Raw genomic sequence first — 19,634 nt, 5'->3', positions numbered from 1 at the left:
GAAAAAGAGTTTTAAAATACCACGCCCGAGCGAGCAATGACCATCCGTTCAAGAAGGAAATTTTTAGAAAATGTCGATTAGGTGGGACGGGAAAAAAACGTATGCCAATAGGATTTTATGTTTAAACTATTTTCGAAATTATTTGATTTATTATATTTGGATATTTTTATAAAAGTTATAAATAGGCATTTATTTTTTATAATAAAAATACGGACACGTTTAAACTTCTATATCTACACAAACTGAATGATTTCTCCATGACAATGTTCGGTATTTCGACATTTCTATGGAAAAACACAAGTTATACTGTCATACTTAGTTGTTGGTGTATGCAATTTTCTTTAAAAAAAAAAAAAAAATTTATGCAAAAAAAATTATTCTAATAGGTACAAATTTTACAGCAACAAGCGACTAACTCGAGCGTTTAAAAACTATCGATGCCATCGATAGGAATAGTAACCGGATTGTTGGTCTGCATAACGACCCAATTGCCTGAAACGCTTACATTGCTTATGGCAACTGACTTGGCAATGTGACCCGTGACGATTTTAGCCAAATCTTCCGGTGTTTTTGTCTTGTATAGCGAGATATTGTCTTGGAGAAGGCACACATAGTCCTTGAACGGAGTGTTGTCCACAGACATTAGTACGGTCGCGTTGCAGGCCAACGAGCCTAAGGAACAAAAAACAATTGTAAGTCTTTGTTAAAATAAATCAACTAATACCGTAAAATAATCATAAAACCACACCTTTAATCTCATGTCCTCCAGCTTTGACGAACAAGACGCTCTGGACATCATTCCAAGACTGCTCGTTGACTTTTAGCCTTAATTTGTCGGCAACTTTTTGCACATTAGCGAGATTCAGTTCGTCGCTTACACGACCGGTCAACAGACCAAGCAAAAGCGCGTTTTTCGCGTACTTTTTGTCCTCCCCTCCACAAGCACAAAAATTTATTGTTATGTTTTGGTTCTTGGGGCCAATGAACTTACTGGCAATTATGCCCAGTCTTCGAGCTAGATTGACCCATGGAGGATTTTTTAAATTATTTGTCTTGATTGTTTCTGTGATCGAGTGTTCCTTAGTATTATTGTTCGAGAGCGGCAAAACTGGCTCATTTTTATAGGTCTCACCAGTTGTCGTTTCCGCCTCTACTGCTTCCTCAACTGGAAGTTTAAAGAATTTAATTAATGGCAACCTAATGTAAGTACTTGGTACACGATAAATGCACAAAGCTCGATTTTACACACAAATAGTCAATAAATGTACCATTATGGAATTCATGCGATTCATCAAAACCAAAAAATAAATTTGCTTTGATATCAGATGTCATTGAAACTTAGATTTTTTTTAATGTCAATTGGTTTTTACCCTCCTCATTGTTCTAATAAATGGTGTACCAAGCGATTACGATTCTTGTTTAAATGAATACAGCACGATAGGACAGACGGTTTTCGATTTTAAGTAGAGTAAAAACAGTTTTGAAGCATATAAATATATTTGGGATTTGACTAATTACTTAGTCATAAAATAACAGTAAAATGGCTTTCAAATAAAAAATATTCTCCTTAGTAGCTAAATACATTCCAAAAGAAAAAATATTGATAGAAGAAACTCGTTACCTAATTGTATTAAATTTGGATCCACTATTGGTTTGATATCTAGACTAGAATCGTCGCCATCGTCGCTCTGATCCACCGTAAAGGAATCTATTTGGTTTGGATTTGTTTCGTTACTGCCTACGGATTCGGCAATCAAACGTTCCGCAACTGACCGCAATCCTCGACGTTTGAACGTTGTTATGCTTGCTCCGGTATCGGCAATTAAATTTTTCGAAGTTTTCCTAAACGTGTGGCCGGTATACCGTTCTGGACTCGGTAGTCCCAGCCAAGTGGCTATTTCCTTTGGCATGGTTCCAATTTTGTTTATACCAATGGGATTGTTGGTACTCTGTCCATTGCGAGTGCACAGCAAAAGACACGGCGGTGCGAATGGTGGTCTCAGGCTCACGTACTTTTCTATAATATCAAAGTATTTGCCTTCTATCACAAAAGTCCTAGAAACACGATTGTTCGAACCGGGAATACTAACGATCACAAGGGAATTTTCAAATCTCAAATTGTCAATTTTCAATCCACGCAGTTCTTCCCTCCGACAAGCACCAGTTACACCAATTATCAGAGCAACCTACAAAAGATGGCAATTTAACATTTGAACTACTGAAATCACAGCCACTGAATGACATTACCTTTTCAGATATGAAAATGCTGTCGGGAGCTGTGGTTAAAAAACGATTCATATCCCTGGACGAAAAGACTGCTGCTCTCTTGGCCTTGTATCCCTTGTGTTTTTCTTTGAGAAAAGCCTTCAAGTTGCTGTACTTGTCGATGTCAATGTTTTTGTTTATGTTCAGCATTGTTTTCAACATCGAGTACTTTGCCCACAAAGATGCCGAATTCGTGCGCTCCGACATGTGTTTGAAGTAACTGAGCAAAGTGTTTTCTTCGAACGATTGATTATTGCTCAATTGCTGCCACTTGAGAAAATCGTTGTATCGTTTTTTGTACAATTCTTGGGATTTGATCGAAGGTACCTCCTGCGTTGAGCTCTCTATTTTGTGCACGAGCTCGGGGAGGATGTACTCCTCGAATCCGTCGTCGTCGCTCATCTTTTGGGATATATTTTAACGACAAGTTGCAACAATTGTGACGATTAATTTTTCGCGACCGACGAAGAAATTTACATTTTGTATTTGCAACACCACTGCAGGCAAACCATACAATAACAGAGATTAGTTGTAGATCTACTTATCTACTAATCTCTGGCAATAACACATACAATCACACAGCAGGTAAGGTTAGTTTGTTTTGATTTTGCTTCGCCGTTCCTGTTCCGTAATCTGGCCAGTTAAAATAGCAGCGCTTTTTATATATAGCTGTAGCGCCAGTTTAATTCAAGGTAGAGTTGACTTGTAAGATGTACGTGAAGTTACGTGTAGTAATTAATTAAAGTAATTACTACTAAGGAATGCCATATGGTCGATTTTATTAAACCATATGAATATCTATATTTTTGGAGGTAGACTTTTGGGTGGAAAATAAATTGTAAACTTGCCGCAAACAGCACAGACCACGTCAACTTTTTATTATCTATTTATAAAATTAGTTGCGGCTGGTTTATAATTGATGAAAAGGCTCTAATATAAGAAGTAATAATTATTTTAATCAGCGCCATCTAGCGGTCTTTATTTTTTGGCCAAAAGTGGCTCCTAAAATTTTCAATCAGAGCATTCAGGATTAGAGCCATTTAACCTATTATAAACCAGCCGCAACTAATCATATAGTTATAAAATGAAAAAATAACAATACATGTGTTTTTGGCGGCAAGTTAACAATCTATTTTCTACCCAAAAATTTACCTCCTATGTATTTGTACTTTTGAAGATAAATTTTCAAGCATAAAATAGATTGTTAACTTGCCGCCAAAAACACACGTATCGTTATTTTTTCATTTAATAGCTTCATCATGAGTTGCGGCTGGTTTATAATTGACTAAATGGCTCTAATCCTAAATGCTCTGATTGAGAATTTTAGGAGCCACTTTTGGCCAAAAAATAAAGACCGCTAGATGGCGCTGATCCAAATAACTATTGCTATTTACAGCAAAGTCACTTTGATAATTATAAACCAGCCGCAAATAATCTTGTTAATAGATAATAGGTAGTTGACATTTTTTGTGCTACTTGCGGCAAGTTTACAATATGTCTTTTACCTGTAAATGGACCCTGAAAAGTATAAATATTCCACTTATCTTATACGGCTCATAAAATCTACCATATTTACAAAATTAAAATACTTTAGACCTTTTATCATTAACTCGCGGAAGCACAGCCCTTTAACTTTCTAGTTTAAATAAACAGCTAACTTATATAATATGTACATACCAAGATTTGTGTTACAGAAATCTTGAACAATGATTAAATAGATACGTAAAGTAATAAGTCCAAAAGAGACAACTAAAGAAAAAAAGTTTAAAAAAGAAGTTCGGTTACACAGGAAGAGTCTCCTAAAAATGGAGCATTGGATCTCACTTAATTTAAATTACTTTACAATTTATCTTTTACCTTAAAATCGACCTCCAAAACTATCAATATTCTACTTATCTTATATGGCTCATAAAATCGACAATATTTATAAAATTACAATACTCTTGACCTTTTACCATTAACTAATGAAAGAACAGCCCTTCAACTTTAGATTTCCAATAAACAGTTGACTTATATAATATGTACATAACAAAATTTGTGTTACAGAAATCGTAAATCACGATCAAATATACACGTAAATTAATCAGTCGAACAGAGACAACTGAAGAAAAAAAGTATTAAAAGAAGCAGCCACATGAAGAGTCTCCTAGGAATGGAGCATCGGATCTCACTAATTGAAAAATACATTTATTACAGAGATGTAAATTTTAAGTGTTATAAGTAAACAAAGAACCCAACCTTCTCTGATCAAGTGAGATCCAATGCTCCATTCTTATATGAGACTTTTCGTGTGACTGTGCTTCTTTTTCAGGCCTTTTTTCTTCGGTTGTCTCTTTAATGGACTAATTAATTTGTGCTTACATGAGTTAATGGTAAAAGGTCAAGAGTATTGTAATTTTGTAAATATTGTCGATTTTATGAGCCATATAAGATATGTAGAATATTGATGTAGAAACTTGCCGCAAGTAGCACAAAAAATGTCAACTACCTATTATCTATTAACAAGATTATTTGCGGCTGGTTTATAATTATCAAAGTGACTTTGCTGTAAATAGCAATAGTTATTTGGATCAGCGCCATCTAGCGGTCTTTATTTTTTGGCCAAAAGTGGCTCCTAAAATTCTCAATCAGAGCATTTAGGATTGGAGCCATTTAGTCAATTATAAACCAGCCGCAACTCATGATGAAGCTATTAAATGAAAAAATAACGATACGTGTGTTTTTGGCGGCAAGTTAACAATCTATTTTATGCTTAAAAATTTATCTTCAAAAGTACAAATACATAGGAGGTAAATTTTTGGGTAGAAAATAGATTGTTAACTTGCCGCCAAAAACACATGTATTGTTATTTTTTCATTTTATAACTATATGATTAGTTGCGGCTGGTTTATAATAGATTAAATGGCTCTAATCCTGAATGCTCTGATTGAGAATTTTAGGAGCCACTTTTGGCCAAAAAATAAAGACCGCTAGATGGCGCTGATTAAAATAATTATTACTTCTTTTATTAGAGCCTTTTCATCAATTACAAACCAGCCGCAACTAATCTTGTAAATAGATAATAAAAAGTTGACGTGGTCTGTGCTGTTTGCGGCAAGTTTACAATTTATTTTCCACCCAAAAGTCTACCTCCAAAAATATAGATATTCATATGGTTTAATAAAATCGACCATATGGCATTCCTTAGTAGTAATTACTTTAATTAATTACTGCACATAACTTCACGTACATCTTACAAGTCAACTCTACCTTGAATTAAACTGGCGCTACAGCTATATATAAAAAGCGCTGCTATTTTAACTGGCCAGATTACGGGACAGAGCGCCAGTTAATTCAAGGTAGTTGACTTACCGACTTGATGGTAACGTAGAGTGCAACCCACCATCACTTGCTGGTGACGATTGCGGAAAACACCCCGTATCTGTAAAAAAACGCGCGCGTAACTTTGATTTTTTTTTTTTTTTTTAAAGGGACACAGTTGATTTTTACCTTTGACGTTTCGGATATTTACGTTAATAAATTTTAATACAGGAACCAAGAATAAGACGTTTTCAATTTGTCATAGCTCAATTGAAACTCTCAGAATTTCATTGACTATCTACATTTTTTCATTCTTCAGTTTATTTTTACATAAAAATCATGTTATCCATTTCAATTGCAAAAGTGAACGTATTAAAATGAGCACTTACTACCAAAAAATGGTAAATGTGATAAAAAAATCCTTTTAATACTAACAATTATACCTTATCAAACTATAGTATGTCCTATAAAAAAATAACATTATTTGTGTAAGAACCTATCTTTACAGGTATATAAATGGTTAAAGCTAAAGTTTTAAATACTTTATTTATACCAAGCTGGACTTTTGAAAGTAAATACTGGCTTAACAGGTAAAAAAAAATATACAACGATGTAATTTTGTTCTTAAACTTTATAGTTGCTTTTACTTTAATATATTTTAATTATTAAAAATATAAAATATTTTATCACTAGTTATGTATGTATCTATGTATATATATATTTATTCATTTATTTATAAACAACAAAAACACGAGATAGTAGAAATGTTTAAACTTGAACATCAACTCACATGAAATGATTTTTTTTTTCACAGGAATGTTCAGTACTTGAAAGCTATTTAGCATTTCGTGCAAGCTTCAGATAAATCATCAAAATTATTATTTTGTAAGCATGCATCATAAATACACCATATTTTCATTAATAAGTATATTATGGACAAAACTCTTGCATGATGGTGATAAAAGACTGACTGAGTGCATCAATAACTTTCGATGCCATCGATGGGAATAGTAACCGGATTGTTGGTCTGCATAACGACCCAATTGCCAGAAACGCTTACGCTGCTGATTGTGACCGATTTGTTAATGTGGCTCGATACAATTTTAGTCAAATCTTCCGGCGTTTTCGTCTTGTACAGCGAGATATTGTCTTGGAGAAGGCACACGTAGTCGTTGAACCGAGTGTTGTCCACAGACATTAGTTTACTCGAGTCACATGCCAAGGAACCTAGAAAATAAAAAACAATTGAAAACTTCGTAGTAAATCATACTTTTACAATGAATGATCGTCAACGCACCTTTAACTTCGTGCCCTCCAGCTTTAACGAACAAAACGTTCTCGCAGTCACTCCAAGACTGCTCATTGACCTTGATCTTCAGCTCATCTGCGAGGTTCTGAGCGTTGATGAGATTCAGCTCACCCTTCACGCGACCGGTCAACAGACCAAGCAAAAGCGCGGTTTTCACGTACTTTTTATCCTCCCCGCCGCAAACGCAGTAGTCCACTACTATGTTTCGATTCTTGGGTCCTATGAACTTGCTCGCAATTATGCCGAGTTTCCGGGCTAGATCGACCCACGGAGCATTCGTTGGATTGTTCGCCGCAACGAGGGATGGTGCGTTAACAATTCCCGTGATCGGAAATTCATCAGTTCTACCTGACAGCGTCAAAAATTGCTCAGCTATTTCAACTGCAACTCTCGTCTGTGCCTCTGCTGTGCTTGCACCTGGAAATTGAAATAAATTTGTATTTTCAATTGATTGATCATTAAAAATAAATACATTAAAAAAGGCTGATAACAAAATAAATTAATAATATATCTGTATAAATTAAAAAAACTATTTGATAAGTAAAAATATTTAACAATAAATAAAAATTGGTGTTCAATAACTACATTACGTGTAACAAATTAAATCATTGTTTTTATAATGAAATTTTAAATTGTAGCAAAAACCAGATGTTCCTGTAGGGAAATGTAATGCTTTTGAAGCAGGAAAAATTACAAGCTGTACCGTTGCCTAGAGGATCTTCAGCTCTCTGGGTTCTGTCTAGGTAAGAGGAATTGCCATAATTGCTTTGATTATCCTCATAAGTATTGAACTGATTGTACTTAATTCTTTTATTCCTAAAATTGTCCACAACCGGCATCAACCTTCCATTACGCTTAATCACCGCAGTGCTAGCTCCAAAGTTTGAAAGTAAAGTCTTTGAAGTGCTTCTATACGTGTGACCATTGTACTTTTCTGCACTTGGTAGTCCGAGCCATGTGGCTATTTCCTTGGGAATGGTTCCCATTTTGTTTTTACCAATCGGTTGATTAGTACACTGATCATTCTTAACATAAAGAAACAGATTGGGAGGTGCATAAGGTGGCCTGAGTTTCACGTACTTGTCTATTATGTTAAAATATTCTCCCTCAATCACAAAAGTTCTAGCCACTCGAGTCCTCGTATTTGGAATACTGATAATAAGAATGGAATTTTCAAATCTCAAGTTTTCTATTTTCAATGCACGCAATTCTTCCCTTCGACAGGCACCAGTTACACCTATGATTAAAGCAACCTACAAATATAAATCGTGCCTTTGAGAGCCTGTACTTACATGAAATATCGTATGTACAAACAGACAATTGTTTACCTTTTCGGCTAAATAGATGTGATCAGGAGCTTCAGTCAGAAATCTAGAGACGTCATTCAACGAAAAGACTTGAGCTTTCTTAGCCTTGTAGCCTCCGTGTTTTTCTTTGAGAAAAGCCTTTAATCTTTCGTATTTATCGATATCAACGTTTTTCTCGACATTCAGCATAGTCTTGAGCATCGAGTACTTGGCGTACAACGACGCTGAATTTTTGTTTTCCGATATTTCATGAAAATAAGTGAGCAGAGTGTCCTCGTCAAAGGATACGTTGTTGCTCGTCTGTTGCCAATTGATAAAATCATTGTACCTCTTTTGATACGTTTGTCGTGATTTGTCGGTGTAATTTTCCATAAGTGGACTCTCAAGTTTGAACTCGATTTCATCAGGGATGATGAACATCTCCTCCTCGGACATCTCATCTTCGTCACTCATTTTTTATGTCCAACTATTTTTGTCACGTCAAGGAACTTCAGTAATTACATTTACTTGTCATATACGCAATCAACGATTAAGTTTTATACGCATTTTTCATTGCATAATTTAATACACTTGAAAATACATGGGAGTGAGTTTAAGGTTATCACTGTCATTGTCTATGTTTTGCTTACTTCTACATGTGCAATTTTTTATTTATAATCTACGAAATACGAGTAGATAAGCACAGGTGATTATCCGTTAATACTTTACTGTGACACGAGTTCAGTAGATTATATTATTCATTAAATACTGCAGTAATTGCACTACACGAAAAAATTAATAATAATGTATGTATGTGTGCGGTGTACTGTCCTCGAAAGTTTGTGTTGTGAGCTTGATGTGAGCCAGGTATTTTTTAATTTTTTTTTGTTATAGTCAGCGCCATCTCACGTTAATGATTTTGAGTTAAAAAGTAGAACTCTCATCTCAGTTCTCAGAAAATTCTCCGCCAGAGAGCGCTCGTAGTATGTAAAACTGCAAAAATAATATTTATACTTTTGGAGGTCAATTTTCGGGTAAAAAACTAATTGTAAACTTGCCGCAAATAGCACAAACAACGTCAACTTTTTATTTTGTGTTTATAAAATGAGTTGCGGCTGGTTTATAATTGATTAAATGGCTCTACTATAAATAGTAATAATTATTTGGATCAGCGCCATCTAGCGGTCTTTATTTTTTGGCTTGGCGGTTTGGCCAAAAGTGGCTCCTAAAATTCTGAATCAGAGCAATCAGGATTAGAGCCACTTAATCAATTATAAACCAGCCGCAACTCATGACAAAGCTATAAAATAAAAATAAAACAATACGTGTGTTTTTGGCGGCAAGTCAACAATTCATCTTATGCTTGAAAATTTATCTTCAAAAGTATAAACACATAGGAGGTCAATTTTTTGATAGAAAATATATTGTTAACTTGCCGCCAAAAACACACGTATCGTTATTTTCTTATTTTATAGCTACCAAATGAGTTGCGGCTGGTTTATAATTGACTAAATGGCTCTAAGCGCTAATGCTGCGGGTCAAAAGTTTAGGGCCACTTTTTAGTTCAAAAATCCGCAACGCTAGATGGCGCTGATCCAAATAGTGATCACTATTTAAAGAAGTGCTATTTAATTAATTATAAACCAGCCGCAACTACTATCAGAGATAAATAATTAAAACTAAACACTATTGGTGCTGTTTGCGGCAAGTTTACATTTTGTCTTTTACTGAAAAATCGACTTCCAGAAGTGTAAATATTCTACTTATCTTGTTTCTTGTATTGGCATTATGCCTCTACCACGTGACCTCAGTATATATATGACTAATGTAGAGGGAAAATAACACAGGTCTTATGGGAGGAATCTTGTTTTTATTTTTTTTCGCACGTAAAAAGATCAGAATCATATCAAGGCAAACAGAGCAGAATCATAGCATCATACCCGTTAACGTTTACCAGCCCGTACCCGGTCTACTGCAGACAGCGCGTGCAGAATGCAGACTAAAATTAACACAAGGAGAGGTAGCTTTGAAGCTTCAGCGAGACCATTACACCTTGTTGGTAAACATTTGAAGCTAATTTAAGTACATATATGATATCATCACGGAGACGAGTAAACATTGAATTTTTAACCTGCCTGCAGAGACTAAATTGAGACTGCAGAGACTGAACAGAGATCAACTCAAAATTGGTCTAAAAGTGATTCTTAATCAGAAAAATCAGCAGATATTTCATATTTTAAAAACACATCGACTCTTTAGTTAGCATTATATGAAACAGTAAAAATGTATAACAAGACAGTACATACTTTTTCGATTTTCAATATACTTACCTTTAAAAAGCATCATATGATTCGTACTTTTTTTTTTTTAATATTTCAGGAACATTAAAACCATATCTGCAAAACTTACCAAGATGAGGTGTAGCAATGACTTTCGGATGCTGGATGAGTTTGAGCAGAGTCGCGCTTTTCGGGGGTTCCTCGGTGAAGACGTCCAAGCCAGCGCCACCGCAGTGCCCGCTCTCGAGGACGCTCAGAAGCCCGGACTCACTGATTATACCACCACGAGCGACGTTCACGACGCAAAAGCCTTTCTTGCACTTGAGCATGTTCTTTCCGTTCAGCAAATCTAAAAAGCGCAAAAAAAAGCAGAGTCAACGACATCGATTTTTAGTTCGAGACACGATTACAGGTTTTTGTCTTGCTGATCACGACACATCGCTTATTGAACGAAAGAAACTAATATTTGTTCTTTCTAAACAAAAATAGTTAAACATTTATTTTTTAGGATAACGGGATCAAGCTATAATTTAGGAAGGTTCATGGAGAATGGAAAAAGAGAGAAAAATGTATCACCTACATCTTTGGCTTTACTAATCTTAAGTTTTATCCATTCTGCGAAAAAGGTAAAAAATGGACCCCAAGTCATTGTAGATTAGAGAAATCAACTAGTATGTCATTAAGTCTAAATGTTGTAAAATAGGTAAAAAAAATATATTGCCTACCTTTAGTCTCCTTGATAAGCGGCGTATGGACAGTGATGTAATCCGCCCGCTCGAGCACGCCATCGACGCTGGCATTGTCGACCCCAAGTTCCCTGAATTGCCCTGGGGTGAGCAGCGGGTCATAAGCAAGGACTTTCATGCCGAAGGCCTTCATCCTTGCGGCGACTTCGCGACCAATGCGTCCGAAACCGAGGACTCCGAGGCACTTGCCCTCGAGTTCACGGCCGGCGTAGACTTTACGGTCCCAGCGGCCCTCTCGCATCGACTGGCCCGCTTGTACGACATTTCGGGCCAGGGCCATTATCATCGCGCACGTCAACTCGCAGGCGCTCGTGCTGTTGCCACCTGGTGTGCTGAAAAAAGACGGAGGGGACGTTTTTAATTGATTTGTGATCCGTTTTTATGGACTCTGGCTTCCAATTTTCAACATCTAGCACTAGCGATGGACTAATGAACAGCTATCAGTTTCATCTTTAAAAACCGGTATCTTAGCTCTGTTGTTAGTAGGTCAGAATTTTTTTGTCACGTGACCAATGCGCTAGACATGCTGAAAACTAGCGTCACATTTGTCGAGTTTACAACGCGATAACTTGTGAATTGCAACTTTTTAGTAAGCTTGTGATTTTGTAAGACCAACACAGTGTTTCTTGGAGATCGCAGATAAGGCGTAACCCACACACACACACACATCACGAGTGTGAAATTAAAAATTTGCTTATCAAAGAAACGAGATAATTTGCTCTCTTGGGGGTCCGCGTGCGTAGCTCATATACTGCCCGAGTCAAATGACGCGCTTGTAATGTAGTGAAACATATCGCAATGTACTTACTTTAGGACCAATATGCCTTGGCGCGTGGCAGCTGGGACGTCGATGTTGTCGACGCCGGTGCCGGCGCGTCCGATCATCTTGAGATTCGGGGCTGCGGCTATCACGTCGGCCGTTACTTTGGTCTCCGATCGGACGATCAGGCCATCGTGTTTCTGCACATATAGGAAAGGAAATTGATTTTTACTTGAAATATTTTCATTTTTTTTTTAGTCGACAAAAAATTTGACTCCATACCTGCAACTCTTCGATGAGCTCCTCCTTTGACAGCTTGTACTTTGTCGTGACATCTATTTCGTATCGGGTCAGTAATTTTGCGCACTGATCGTCGACGGGGTCGCTGATTAAGACGCTGTTCAAGTTGACGGCCATTTTTCTGATAAATGAAACCATATATATATACATTTTTTTATCAATAAAAAACTAGGTCGACATGTTTCGCGTTTTTTTTCCTCCACGTCTGTACGAATAATAGTTTTGTCGCACTGGAGCTCATTATAAGAATGTAATTTAACCGTGTCGCCAATTTAATTTCACTTATTGATTTCACTCTTTAATTCATTGATATTGAATTGAATTAGTCACATTGCTACTGCAATATATTTTATATATTTTTTTATCACCAATATCTGTCGTCTGATTAATTTTAAACAAACTAATAAAATCTCGCATAAAGAAGCTTCAACGCGTGGATGTATGAATCTTTTGAGAAAGGATACAAAAAAAAGTCTCGTGAATCAAATGTACGCACGTGGAATGTTTTAAAATAAGTGTGTAGCTATTTTTATCGAATATCTACGAAACGAGTGGAAAAAAAGCTCAGTTCCACACTTCAGAATTCTTTGCATGGGATTATATTACGTGATGTACAAACGATGAGATAACACGATAAGAGTATCTAAGAGAGTTTTCGTAAGTTCAAAGATGCACATTATGCTTACGAAAAAAATTTGAAAGTAATGTACGAAATCGTTAGTTTTGTTTTAATTGATCTTTTATCATCGAAAGTGTTGAGTATTTTTTATCAAAATCGGTAATAAAATCGTGTACTCGTTCATTCAAACGTACTTATATCGTTTACAGTAGCACACATTCTATGAATCTTGAAAAAACGTGATTCTTACAACTTTAAAATGTTGTTAAATAAATTTTGTAATCATATTTTACAAACATTGTAAAAATATTGAAAATGAGAAATTGGGCTAACTTAGTAGATTGTAAAAAGAAACAATTGAAAAAAACATACTTATTGCTGAAAATTATCGTAAATCAGCTCAACCTCTACCTTGAGCTGTTGTTATCCATACACAATATCAATGAAAGTTATCAGTTTCAAGCAAATTATCGAGAAAGTAACAGAGGAGAAGTGATTTCTAGTGTTTAAAAAATCATCGGGTATTTTCAACATTTTTACAATGTTTTCATAACGTCATTACAACTTGATGCCACTACGTTGTTTTTTAAAACGTTGCGTGATTTTAGGGATCGCTTTAGTTATTTCAATCTACACTATTTACGTAATATAAAAAAAAAAAAAATCATCCACCAACAACAATAGCACCTTGAAGACGTAAAAATATCGGTTGACTTCAAAAAAATATTAAAGAAAAAAAACTGGGTTTCCATTATTCCAAATACCGATACGATAACTAGAAACCGGCTTCCAGCTCCGTCGGCTCCTCCATTACAAAACCCATCCGCCTCGTGACACATCGAGCGCATCATAATTCAGTTCAGCCGAGACAAAAAAGTGCTCCGTTAAATACATATGCTAATCGCCATGAAAATAAAAATAAAAAATAAATAAAAAGTTCTATCCTCACTGCAAACTGGGACACAATAAGTACAGTTATTATAAAAGAAAAAAAAAAAAAAAAATGATGAATATAATTACCGTGTAGTCGATTTTCCTCAACACTTAACTTATGGGTGTATCCCCTCGAAAAAGCTCGCTATGCAGCACACACTGTCCGATCGCGAAACCGGCCTCGTCTGGACTGTCGAACAAGTTTATCGCACAGCAACAGCCTCACTATCCCCGTCCCCACGGGCGCAACTTGTATATAGGCATGTATATACATCGGTAACATAATGTTGTATGATACGTGCTCTCCCTCCCAAATTCTCTGTTTCTTCGGATTATCAGTCGCACTCGCGGTCAAATGTTGCTCGATCTCCCAAGCTCGCGCGGGCGTGTGTGCGTCTCTTATGCATGTATGCGAAGAGCCGGTCTTCCCTCCGACCTCCGATCTCCGATACCGATCTTCTGTGTAGGTACACATATTGTGATACTTTTAGGTATATGGGTGTCTACTTTTGTACATCATGGAATGAGATATGCTAAAAGGTGTCACGACTAGGGTATCGTGACATCAGTTTTGATACCGGTTATCACCCATATAAAATTATATCGTTATCGTGGGTATTGGAACGTCACCATAACGTCCTTTTACGTATTGCGTTAGCGCTATAAGTATATATGTTGTGTGACTTTCACTTTAGCTGTATTTTATGATGTGATGATATAAATATTATATGTAAACTTGGTTTGTGTTACGCTTTGCGAGTATGCATTGCTGACCCTTCCAATTATTGTCCGTGACCGGTATATGGCCGGTGCTTGTGTGATACGTAACTTATTTGTATTTTTCTTACGACGGGTATTAGTTCATTTCGTACTTTTACCTTTTTTTGATAAGATCGATGCATGTATATGGATGACTTATCGAAGCAAGCGAGTGTGACGAAAAATAATTTTCTTCATCCGATTCGGTGAGAGTAATATATTTTTAGTAAACATGAATTGGTTTTCGACTGATTTGAAACTTCCTAAGCGACTTTTTTATCCTTTTTAAAAAATTTCATTTTTTTTTTTAAACAAAATAGGTTCATACGTCAATTGGTATCGGTTCACCGATCGATCGGTTTTTTACAACAATTGAAACGGCCGATCAGCAGTGAAGTAGAACTCGTTTTTAATGTTTTACAGTTTCATTTTACTTGAATAAGTTTCCTTTATTTTTATGGCAATATAACAACTTGTTACGATTTCATTCGAGTAGAAAACTTTGTTCCAAATCCTTGAAAAGTTTGAGGTCGTTTATTAACAGTATTATCATGGTCTGGATATTGGCGATCGGTCAAGATTCAATGGTATACGAGCGATTTCCAATCGACCATTAAATTAAATTCGAATCGACATTATTAAATCCTCGGTAAAGAAAACAAACTCCAGATCTTTTGAAAAATGATCCACTCCAAACATTCCAATTTTTCATGACGACCATACCACGTCAAAAGTACGCCTTTGGCCTTTGGCTTGTTCATTTTTTCCATTTACAAGTACACGAAAAAAATTACTAAGCCAAAAAACATAATCAAGTTGAATAAAAACAACCATAAAATGTAATATTAAAAAACAAAAGGTAAGTTCATTAGTTCATGTATTTTATTATCTTTTTGATTGTATAATATTTTATTTATTAGTTTACAGCTTATATATATATACATTTGGAAAAATCAGCACAACGACCTCTTACCGACTAATGGTACGTTTGATGGTAGGTAACAACTGTATCGCTTTATGATATCATATTACCGGTAGGTAACTGACTAAAATACCGCATATGTTGGTATCATACAAAGTTGCATTATCGATTGAACAATTTTAAACACTTGATTTTTTTAAATGTGAATTACATAAAAATACAAACGTCACAATCATGTACAACCGATGAAGAAACGTTTTGACAATTAATTCCTTCGTAAACGCTTGAAACACAATACTTAATCAACAGGAGAACTCTTACGAAGAAGTTCAGTGTAAAAATCTGATGGAATATAAATACACAATGAGCTGCAAATAAAGCTAAGATGTGCCGAGTTGTTGCAAAGCATTTTCAATTATTCACTCGGACTGTGGTTTTCGCAAGCGACTCATAGATATGGATCATGGATGGATGGAGGACAAAAGAGAGAGAGAGAGAGAGAGGTACATTAAATATAAAAAAAAAGGGTTCAAACGTGGTGGTGGGGGGTACGACGACTCTCTCGGCGATCGCCTGCGGTATTAGTTCACGCGCAGAACGAAGCGCGTCAGTCGTCGTCTCAGTACAACGTGCGGTGGGCGTGTAAGCCCGCAGTGCCCGCACACAAGAGTTGAGTCGAGTACCTAGAGTAGTACTGCACCGAAGCACCGTAAGGAAAAAAAAGTAACAATTAACGAACAACGGAACTTGCCCACGTGCGTTAAATTATGTACAATACCAAAAACTAAAAGGTATAATAACAACCAACAAAACGTATAGACGCAGTAGTTTTTATTTAACGACGTGAGAGAAAGTGTGTCTCGCTGTTCGGTGCTCCCGAGTGTGCTGTGTGGGGCTTTTACGTGATGGTGGCCTGACAATGACAACGACGTTCAGTGAGTGTGTGTGAGTGTATATGCGTGATGTATGTATAATGTACAACCCTATCCTATACCTACTTATTAGGTAAGCGAGAGGGCGACCTAACACGAACGTGTGCTCTTTTTCGTATGGTCCTTTTGTGCCCCCTGCGCTCTACTTGTAAATATTAAACATAAATTTTGCGTGTTTGAGACTCACGACAGTAATATATGCTGCCCCAACCGAGGCTGCGGTCTTTACTTTAACAACCTATACCGTATAATAATATAAATTGTTGAGTGTTGTGCAATTGTTGGTGTTGTAAGTTGTGTTTAAAACAAAAATAATCAACGGCCCACCGATGGTTAGATAACCTGTTGGGAAACAGCAGCTGCTACTGTAGGTACTGACACACTTGGCAAGTCCAGAAGACGACGATCAAAAATTATCCAGCAAACTTGGCGTTTGCAACATTAGGCACCCTCTCCCCCGTAGTTGTAAGGTAGAAAAACAAAAAGTGACTTTGTGGCGCAACGGACGGCGCTGTGGTGAATGATGTGCGTGCCGGGAGTCTCCGGGAGGCTGTTGTCGTCTTGTAAAACTTCTTTGACGTCGTCGTCGTCGTCGTCGTCGTCGTGGTTGCGGTCCAGCTGTTCCGTCGCCGACGAGGAACCACCGCTGCAGACGACAGTAGACTGTTATTGTTATTGTTGTTGTTGACAGCTCGGGCTACGCCGACGGCGGCGACGACGACGACTCCTCACACATCAGGCTGCCGTATACTCTGGACTCTCTGGAGATAGGACTGCCCTCCGTCCGTGTGTTGCTTCTTCTCAACACACACACGACGACGTGCCGAGAGAGAGAGAAGTTATATAGTTTCGGAGTCGAAGCACACGGTAGCGAGAGAGAAAGAGAGAGAGGCGGCGCAGCACAAAATGGCTGTGTCGCGCTGAGACGGGAGCCCAGCCGAGCTTGCCTCTGCTCCACTGCTGTCCAGTCTGGCTGCGGGTCTCCCCCCCCCCCCCGAAATTTTACACCAAAACTAATTTGTAGAGGAAAAAGTCAAGGAACGGCGCGTCGTCGTCCTCCTCTTCCGAACAGTACGCGAGTGGTTTTTGTTTTTTGGTAAATAAATGTGCGCGAGAAAAACAAATTTAAACGAAATTCAAAGCCAACCTCTCAACATACAAAACGTGCAGAAGAGAAAGGCAAAACTGGAGTTGGAACAACAATAACAACGACTGTACGTTGCTGCAGGGAAGGGCCCTTGGATGAGGTGCTGTGTATAAAACACTCATAGCTCGGTGCCGGGGTCCCTGGGCGTATAGTAACAATATATGACGATGAAGCTGTAGCGAGCGTGAAAACATGAGCGGCCCGAGAACGCCGAGGCGACGATCCTTGTACCTAAGGCCCGACCTCCGCCTCCTCGTCAGCCGTTAGCCGAGAGGAGAAAGGCGAGGGAGAAAAAGGGAACGACGACGAGAATCAGCTCCGAGGGAAACCCGGCTGAGAGGAGCGAGAGGTAAGATTGATTGATTGACGCGGTGTGCAGTGCACCGGGGCTCCCTTTTTTTTTCCCGTCCCTTTTACTGCACACTCCCGAATGGGCCTTATTGCTTCTGCAGGGTCCCCTTTCCACCTCTCCTTTTTTTGTTCCTTTTAATGTCCCGGACGTGCACTGGATCGTTAACTGCTGGGACTTTCTCTCGACAATGTAGCACACGTTATATTTTTACACATTTACGTGTATTCTCATTTGCTTATAACTGTTTGGCTGCAGAAATAATGTATAACAAAAGAAAAGAAAAAAAAAATATGCACTCGATTCGAGTGACTTTGCCGTGATGACTCTTCTTTTATTTTTTTTTTTCTTTCGCTCTTATCTGGCATTTAAACCAGACGACGGCGCGTGGAAAATTTTTCACGCGCTCTCCTCTTTGAAAAGCTTCTGCAGCGAAGCGCGCACTCTCTCGCGTATACACATCATTTGCATTTATATATATATTTATTCGTGCATACTTACTTGTGCGTAAAAATCTCTCGGTGGAGTGTAATAAAAGAAGGAGAAAAATTAGAGCGCTGGCCTTTTTATTTGATGGAAGTGTAAAATTTATGCGGGCGCGAGGTCGCTCTTTTTTTACATCTACATCTGTCATGCGGGAAGGGATGTTTTTTCCATCAGTGCAAGATTTTTTGGAGCAAAAAAAAAAATGGAGAGAGAGGATGTGAGTCGTTAACGTATATTTACGAGTGCATGGCGAGCCTTTTTTTTTTTTTTTTTTTTTTTAACTGCCAAAAGGTGTATTTTTCTTTATTCAATAGCGATTTTTCGCTGTGAAACGTTATAGTGCGTATAATACATCGTTTGGTTCTTGGAAACGATGGAATCTTGGCCGAGAGAGCGTGTGCCTCTCTCGAGGGGACGGTAATATATTTTTCGCCTTTCGAGTCTGTATGAAAAGTGCGCGCTCAGATTATTATTAAACGCCTTACGCACACGTATAATATATATGCACGCGCGCGAAGATGGTTATGCGTTTTTGACGAGATACCGTTTGGTATTTGGCGTGAAACTAGGCCAGAGAGAGAGAGAGACGCGTTAAAATAAATATTTCAACATATTTATGCGGACTCGTGATGAAAAAAAAGCATTCTCGAGAGAGAATTTTTTGGAATTTTTTTCGCACATTGCTTGCAAAACCAAATATATTTTTCTTTCCAAGTCAGAAGTTTTCTCGATCGTCATTCAAAGGGGTAAACCAGTGGTGTGTTTACATGCAATGGAATGCTTGAGTTTACCCTTAACAACTATACACCCGTGCGGTTTTAAATAACAGATCATTAATTGTTTACTTCAAGCGTTGGAAAATATTCGCAAGAGGAAATTTCTCGCTGATCTCATGTCGCGTGGGCCTCCTTTTTTTTTAATTTAATCGAAAATTGATTTTACTTTACGATGAATATATACTTCGAACGAGTTGATTTTCAAAGTGGGTTTTCCATAAATCACGCGCTAACTTGGGAAAATTACTTTTCTAAACGATTTTTGTGTACTTAATCGACTAATTTATTAATTTATAGTCGAATAATCAGCACAGCTAATTTAGTCCGTACTTTCAGAACTTAATGAAATATAAAGGTTATCGGTGTAGACGTGACTTGAAACAAGGCAATCTAGCAGAAAACAATACATGCAGAACATTGTTTGTTCTTTCGCGCGTGTGCGAGGAGTAATCCAAGATTTCTTTTA

The 19,634-nt window shown here is 37.4% G+C and overlaps 2 protein-coding genes across 4 annotated transcripts in view; one reads left to right on the top strand and one right to left on the bottom strand.

Moving 5' to 3' along the window:
* Positions 1–188: 188 nt before the first annotated feature.
* Positions 189–14,205, bottom strand: LOC106645125 (uncharacterized). Of its 3 annotated transcripts, XM_014360906.2 has the most exons (7): positions 13,885–14,205; positions 12,228–12,366; positions 11,994–12,145; positions 11,165–11,517; positions 10,570–10,788; positions 6,863–7,291; positions 6,192–6,792 (listed from the first exon to the last, which is right to left on the bottom strand). In XM_014360906.2, exons 2-7 carry the CDS (start codon positions 12,360–12,362, stop codon positions 6,545–6,547), a joined length of 1,536 nt encoding a protein of 511 aa, XP_014216392.2. In that variant the 5' UTR covers positions 12,363–12,366; positions 13,885–14,205; the 3' UTR covers positions 6,192–6,544. The 3 variants fall into 3 exon arrangements, with proteins under 3 accessions (XP_014216391.2, XP_014216392.2, XP_014216390.2); XM_014360905.2 differs by lacking the exons at positions 6,192–6,792; positions 6,863–7,291; positions 10,570–10,788; ... (2 more) ...; positions 12,228–12,366; positions 13,885–14,205 and adding exons at positions 189–672; positions 749–1,165; positions 1,622–2,186; positions 2,248–2,982; XM_014360904.2 differs by lacking the exons at positions 10,570–10,788; positions 11,165–11,517; positions 11,994–12,145; positions 12,228–12,366; positions 13,885–14,205 and adding exons at positions 7,578–8,127; positions 8,203–8,983.
* Positions 14,206–16,102: 1,897 nt separating this feature from the next.
* The window catches only part of Hipk (Homeodomain interacting protein kinase), a 39,308-nt gene continuing 35,776 nt past the window's right edge, over positions 16,103–19,634 (top strand). Inside the window, exon 1 of the mRNA XM_089588471.1 lies at positions 16,103–17,906. The gene's annotated coding sequence lies outside the window, so the exon portion shown is untranslated. The remainder of the gene's footprint in view (positions 17,907–19,634) is intronic.

The sequence above is a fragment of the Copidosoma floridanum genome, unplaced genomic scaffold (genome assembly GCF_036245765.1).
Source record: "Copidosoma floridanum isolate Cflo_tuat_1 unplaced genomic scaffold, Cflo_Japanese_pri ptg000007l, whole genome shotgun sequence".
Taxonomy (NCBI): domain Eukaryota; kingdom Metazoa; phylum Arthropoda; class Insecta; order Hymenoptera; family Encyrtidae; genus Copidosoma; species Copidosoma floridanum.
This window is presented reverse-complemented; position numbering and strand designations above follow the sequence as displayed.